Below are 7,366 nucleotides of genomic sequence, written 5' to 3'. Positions count from 1 at the left end.
GAACTCACTTTTAGACCAGGCTGGCCTCAAACTCAGAAATCCGCCTGCCTCTGCCTCCCAAGTGCTGGGATTAAAGGCGTGCGCCACCACCGCCCGGCTAACACATGTCTTTTGTTGCAGTAGACAGCATTTAACAGAGACCTACAATTGATCATGGTGTACAGAATAAGCAATTATGGAGTGCCCCACTCCCACTAAATGGGACACCTATATTGTACTCTTATCATTGTGGAAGAGGGCATGGGAGGACCAAAACCCAGAGGAAATAGATAACTACAAGGAAATAGTATTTTTCAGACACAAAGGGCAGATGTATGGATAACCTCATAGCAGTTGCGACTTGCTACCCAAGGTCTGTGTGAGCACAAGCAAGACAAAATCCCATCATGGACAGAGAAGTGGGTAAATCTCATGTGTAGCCGAAGAACTATTGTCAACTTACATCTTCCAGGAGAGGGAGAATTACTTTTCTTTTATGGTGTAAGCACTAGTTGGCCTAACACACTCCAGTGGATGGCTACACACTTAAGTGTATTAGCAGCACTAATATGTCTCTAGGTTTTAAAAAACAATAATGAAAGAAATAACAATCTTGGTCTCTTTAAGAAAAAGAACATTGTCTTTTTTTTATTCCTATAGTCCCAGATCCTAGATTTTGTATAAATGTATAATTTCTGTAAATGAAAATTAAGGTAATAAATATGAAATGGTTATGAAAAATTTACCTGGTGAGACCCATTACCCTCAAAATAAAAAAAAAATTTCATTTGCTGAAAAAATTATTTCACTAGACAAGAATATGACTAGAACAAACATTCAGACAATCAATTTCTACCAATGTGTTCATATTATAAAATATATCTATCAAATATGCTTCAAGATGAAAGGCAGCTGACAAGTTTGCAGAATACAGACAGCCCTCTGTATTTGACCCTCAGCTTCTGCCAGCCTCTCTTTACCTGTGAGGAAGTTTTCAGATTCTGACCACACAAAATTTGCTACCTGGTGGCAGACAGCCAAACACTTTCTTTCCATTTGTGGCCATAAACAGATGGCTCATGGTTAAGTAGCTAATAAATCCTAATTTACATGTGTGAGAAGGCCCAACCACAGAGTGTTCATTTGCTCTTATACCTGGACCACTATGGCCAACAAGATTTATTTAATCAAAACTTTTGAATGATTTTGTATATATGTGCTATTTTATTTCCTTTTTACTTTATAGGTGTTAATTTTAACTCTTTTGTATATTTGCCATGGTTCTCCATAGTAAAAACAAATGATGCTTATATGTGTGGGTGAATACATATGTTCACATACACAAAAGGTGGAAGAGGAAGACAGCAAGGGAGAAAGAATGGAAGGAAGAGGGAGAGGGAAATGGGGGAGAGGAAAAGGGAAAAGCAGAGAGGAAGGAAGAAAAGAAAAAAAGGAGGAAAAAGAGAAGGAAGAAAAGACAGAGTGATTGACAGCTAAAATACATTGGCAGTTTAGTCAGTACAAATTCTGAAGTGGGAAGCCAGCAGACGGTACAATCAGGAAGTCTTTGCAGCTCGCTAAAGGCACCTTTGAGTCAGAGCTGCACACGTACTGCAGATGAAGTCTAAGGCAATCTACTAGGAATCCCCCTACTTAAGACTTTGCTCTTTCCAAGCCTTCAATGAGACAAAGTGAGTATCACTAGCATTGCAGAGAATGGATTCCTTTAGAAATGCTCACCAATTTAAGGGCAAATTTCATTCACAAACACATTTACATCCAAGATAAGGCTAGACTTTGTTTGGGTCCCAGGTCACAGAAAAAGTAGCACATGAAATTAGCCATGGTTTGGTTTGTCTGCTTGTTTGTTTATTTGTTTGATTCTCCTTTCTTTGCTCCATATTCTTAGATTTGGAATCCTCACATTCAAAAACAATTGAACTAATAACCTGGAAAAGTCCCAAGCCTACCTACATCTTCCCCTCTGCCTCACTGAATAACCAAGTCTTTCTGATCCATCTCTATAAGAACAGATATTCTGGCTCCATGCCACTGATTGATGAATATGTTGACAGGGTCTGCAAAGACAAACTCACATCAGAGCTATCAATATAAATTGTTTGCATAGCAAAGGTCCTACTATGGAAACAAATGAGAAAATAGAAACCCCCCTAAGGAAGCTCATTTCAGTGAAGAACTAACTGGCTTATCGGAAGAAACAAATTCCCACGGTGATAAAACAAGCTTAGTATTAAAGTGATAGTAATGTTAAGGCTTAATAAACTGGTATTTATTAATGATAAATGCCTATGCCTATACCTATACATACATACACAAATTATGTATATGTATATATACAAATATGTGAATACATACATATATGTGTGTACGTACACATTCCCATTCATTGTTGCTTATTTGTATGTGACTTTATATTGGATTGCTGTATGGTATTGGATAAGTAGTTGCATGCTCATCCCTGAGGAAGACAAATTCCTCCTCTTCCAGCTGTCATTAAATGCTTGAAGCTTTGCATCTAGGGGTGGGTCTCAATGAGAGCTCCTCCATCCTCATCAGCATGTCAACTGCATGGTGGTTAAAAATGTGGAGAACAGAAGTGCATAGCAGCTGCATTCATATCTAACATCTGGTCGTTAAAACTTCAGCATGCCCCTTGTTCTCCCCTAATGAAAAAGCTGGTTCTAGAGGGATGTTACAGAGTGTAAAAGGGTTATGATGATTGGAGCAGAGATGAGTTTAATATATGGAGCTATGAGCACCATCTGAGAAGGACTAGGAGATCTCCTAGAGAGGGCATCAGCATCCGTGCACATCCTGATGCTGGACTGCTGTGGCACGGTCAGCATTCAGTTCTCATGGGGCAGCTATACTACTGACCCTTGAGCCAACTTCTGTGGACCTCTCTCTACAGAGTGGATAGAGCTACCCCTCTTCTCAGTCTATGCTTTGCTTGCTTAGTCCTTTATGGTTCTAAGACCGTATCGGCCTCTTCAGGAGCTTTAGATTTACAGAAACGCAAAAATTACTTTTTAGAGTATTAGCCTTGCCTGGTGTCCCCAATAGATCAACAAGCCAATGCTATTCTTCGGTCAGTACTCATTGGTTCTCAGCAACACTTTCAAGGGTAGAAAGATAGTTCCATAAGTTCAGGCCCTCTCTGTGGCTTTGGAGACCATCTCTCCCAACTCTTCAGAAGGTCTTTCCTCACATAAGATCACTTTTACATGGCCAAGTCTCTCTATGCTACAGAATAGCACCCTATTACTAAGAATCATATTCCTGTTTGAAACTTCTTGAGTTATCTTAGACCCATAAAAATATACTTTTTTAATGAAAGTTTATCACAAATATATGGGGGGGAAAAACCTTTGTAAGTCATAAAACAAAGATCCAATAACAACTGTTGGAGCACATTACACTATCTTAGTTGTATGCCAAGAAAAGCAACTCAGGGCCCCATGACCTCACTGTTAACAAAAGCACATGCCTTTGCACACTACTTAAGCCTTTGAATGTCAGGTAAGCTTTGGTATTTTGCTGGCTAGGTGTTTTGGTTTGGTTTGTCAGCTTGACGTAGCCTAGACATATCTAGGAAAAAAGAACCTCAATTGGGCAAGTCTGTGGTACATTTCCTTGCCAGATGTGAGAGGGCCCAGCTCATTGTGGGCATTGCGGCCACTGAGCTGATTATTCTGGGTGCAATAAGTAGGTTGAGCAAGTCACAGAGAGCAAGCTAATGAGCAGTACTCAGCCATTGCTGTTACTTCAGTTCCTACCTCCAGGTTCCTCCCCTGAGAGTCTTCAAGTGATGGAGGAGTTAAAGTGTTAGATAAAATTAACCCTTCCCTCTCCAAGTTGCTTTTGGTAATGATCATTATCACAATACAAAGCAAATGAGGGCAGTAGTCAATATAAAGATATTGAAACCTTCAGTTCCAAGGTATATATCCCTTGAATATGAGAAGAACTTCCTTTCTCCCGACCACACCCCAGTGTGTGTGTGTGTGTGTGTGTGTGTGTGTGTGTGTGTGTGTGTGCATAAATGGAGGTTAACCTACTTGGTACATCTTTATAGAGCATTCGCTTCTATTCAATCACTTTTATAAAGGCTCTGCTCACAGCACTTCTTTGTGCTTTTTCTAGGAATGCCCCAGTGGTGTTGTTAATGAAGAAACTTTCAAGGAGATTTACTCACAGTTCTTTCCACAGGGAGGTAAGTACAAATGTGGACTTGTTAATGCATTCTCAAAATTAGAGTTATGCATGCAATCTTGAGTTTGGTTTAATCTTTCATAGCATGGCTCTACATTTTTAATCTTCCTGTAAAAGAATTAATGCATAGCACAGAGCTCATAGGATTTTGATTGTATTATAAAAATAAGCTACATTCACATCACTGAATCTCTAAAAGCCTATTTCTCAGTTTCATGTGAGTAATCCCGTATACCCAGCATGACGACTTCTCACACACACTGCTTTCTGACCTCTACTAGGGGTCCTCAAAATGGCTTCAGACCCTGTGATGCTCATTTGATTTTCTCAGCTCTCCAAATTAGGGCAAATGCAATTACCTTTAATAAACCAATGTGAAATCTGGGGCTTAGCAAAGTTAAATGATTCGATCAGGGTCACATAGCAACTCAGTGGCAGATCTGGGTTATAACCTAGATATTTGTGTGTGTGTGTGTGTGTGTGTGTGTGTGTGTGTGTAGCTCTAGCTAGTGTACTTTCTGCTATCTCCTTTTCCCTCTAGTAACTTCTCCCAGCTGCAAACATGAATAAAAACTGAGATGTGATTTTAGTTGTGATAAGACTCAGGGTAGGATGATGGTGCTCCATCCATGTCAGAAGTGAGTGAAGAGATTCATGTACTGTTGGATCTTCTCTAACTTGTCACCAAGACCAGTGTGCGCCCAGCTACATGTGAAAAGAAACCAGAGCAAAACGATGTGACCTGCTCCAAATACATTATCTTATACTCTAGTTAGCAGAGGGACAAAATAAAACAGAGTGAACATAAAGTATGACTTAGAGATATGGTGTCATAAATAGTACTATGAGAACTAGCTATAGACATAATTAGATGGTCTGTTCAAACACAAGCAATTAGAAAAAAGTTATCCAAGTAAATTGATCTAAGCCAAGAGTGAGGATAGTAATATTTAATATGCAGTTTGCCTAGCTCTGGAAAGCTTCATCCTCCACCCCTCAGCCCCTCTTCCTGGGATTGTTCTTTTCTATAAATATGCAACTCAATGTATAGAGACCAATTTGCTTTTAAAGTCCATGGTAAAGCCATCCACAGCCTCATCATCATCTCATGGGCAGTCCAGTTCAGGATGATGTCTTTCACCTTTTGAATGCAGCAGAGATCACTCAATCTAGACAGATAAAGTGTAGGTAAAAAGACAGCATAGCAACAAAGGTGATCATTTGTGGAAAACTCACAGGATTGTAGTAATTAACTCATTCGTATGGTAGAGAAAAAAAAGAGAGCGTTGGTGATGATGTCCAGAACTCTTGTCATGGGCACCTGGTAATTTGCTACAAGAAGAATTGGGGTATAATGATCTCAACTTTGAACCAGTTACATTTGAGTATCTTGTGGGCACTTAGTATCAACAAGAAGTCAGTAAAAATCTGAAATTCAGAAGAGCAGTCAGAGAAAATAACAGAGATTTGGAGCTTATTAACAACAAAGGAGTGAATTGACCTCCATGGAGAGTCCTTGGAACAGTACGTCCATACAAAGTGGAAAGCATCATGAGACAGCGAGAGTCAGAGAACTGGAAAGAAATAAGTCCATTAAGAGGCAGAACGGACAATCAGAGACTCTCAATAAGTACAAAGAAAACTTACAGGAAAGAGTGCAGACATTAAATCCAATGTCTTCCAGGAAATCCAGAAAGAAAAGGATCTGAAAATGATTGTTGAGCTTGGTCTGAGCAACTTCCATAGGTAGTGTCAGGCACAGACAGGAACCCCAACTGCAGAGCCCAAAGGGGTAAATGGGAACTGAACCATGCAGACACTGGCAATCAGCAGAGACTGCACTTGAGGATAATGTGGCAGGGAGAGAAAGGAGGCAATGAAGAATCCAGGAAGACAGTACCAGACAGATATGGCAGATGAGTTTGGGTTTTAATGTAACAAAGGCTGAAGCTTTATAAACAAAGAAGACTCTTGCAGAAAGAAGACTTTAGTAGCTTACTTAATGCAGAGGGCTTATAACACATAAGGTTCAAATCTCCAGGAAAGTCATAGAATTGAGCTTAGCCTACAACATAAAACAGGGTCTAGGAAAATTTCACAGGGCTAGGCAAGAAAAATACCTAGTCCTTCACTTGAGCTTTGAAATCTGTTTAACTCAGGAGGCAACACTGGCTTCCTGTGCTTGTGGCCAGAGTAGACTTTTCCATTTATATGGCCACCATCTTTCTAAGGTGCTCATCACCTAAAACAACAAATCAAAATAATAACTTGCTGGAACGAGCTCAAAGAGTGTCTTAACTGACCTCGCTGGATATATACCTCTTTCCTGACCATGGGCAATTTTCAAAGTCAGTAATCCTGTTAAAATACAGGCCAGAGGGTGTCACAGTTTTTTCCTGAGAGCCTCGAAAATATATGTGTGTATCACAACATGCATTGTTGCTATGCCCACCGATCTCATATCTCTCTGTCTCTCACTGTCTCTGTCTCTCTTCCCTCCTTCCCTTCCTACATCCCCCCCCTTTTCCTCTCTCCCTCCTCCTTAGACTTCCATAGTCTCTAGTATTTATACCTTTTTAGCCATACACCCTGGTTGGCATTTAACCAAAACAGCAATTACACCTGTTTCTGGTACCTAACTGAATGCACCAATTCCAGATCCTAAAATTCAGTTCTCTTCAGTGCACACCTCTAATTCTCACTGTGTTTTGCTTGTTTTTAATTGAAAAAGTAAATGTTTCATATAATATATCCAAATCATCCTTTGACCCCCTCCCCACCCATCCAACTCCGCACCCTTCTTTCTCTTTATTGTTAGAAAACAAACAAAAAAATGAAGGCTTTGCCTGGCCATGTCATCTTTAAAATGTACCCTAAACTATCCCCCATGGCTCTTCTTTGGCTTCCATTTCTCTTCACTATTCAGAACCACTGAATACTTGGTATTTTGCTTACTTTATCGTTTACTATCTTTTTACACCATTAGAAAGTCAACATCAAAGGGAGAGAAACTTTTTTCCCCGTTTTGTTCACTGCTGTGTTCACACTGAACAAGGAATACCTTTGAATAACAATGAGTAACACTATGAACAATGCTCACACTGCCGAGAGAGTAACAACACATGATGCATACTTGTTGCATACAATTAAGAAT

At 39.8% G+C, this 7,366-nt stretch overlaps 1 protein-coding gene across 4 annotated transcripts in view; it reads left to right on the top strand.

Moving 5' to 3' along the window:
* Kcnip4 (potassium voltage-gated channel interacting protein 4) overlaps window positions 1–7,366 on the top strand; it is a 1,094,684-nt gene that overhangs the window by 1,062,128 nt on the left and 25,190 nt on the right. For all 4 annotated transcript variants that reach the window (XM_021211128.1, XM_021211130.1, XM_021211129.2 and 1 more), the window contains one exon: window positions 4,144–4,213. In XM_021211128.1, the coding sequence (XP_021066787.1) occupies window positions 4,144–4,213 (70 nt within the window). The remainder of the gene's footprint in view (window positions 1–4,143; window positions 4,214–7,366) is intronic.

This window comes from Mus pahari, chromosome 13 (assembly GCF_900095145.1).
Source record: "Mus pahari chromosome 13, PAHARI_EIJ_v1.1, whole genome shotgun sequence".
NCBI classification, from domain to species: domain Eukaryota; kingdom Metazoa; phylum Chordata; class Mammalia; order Rodentia; family Muridae; genus Mus; species Mus pahari.
The sequence above is the reverse complement of the archived record's forward strand: the minus strand, read 5'-3'. Positions and strand labels throughout refer to the sequence as shown.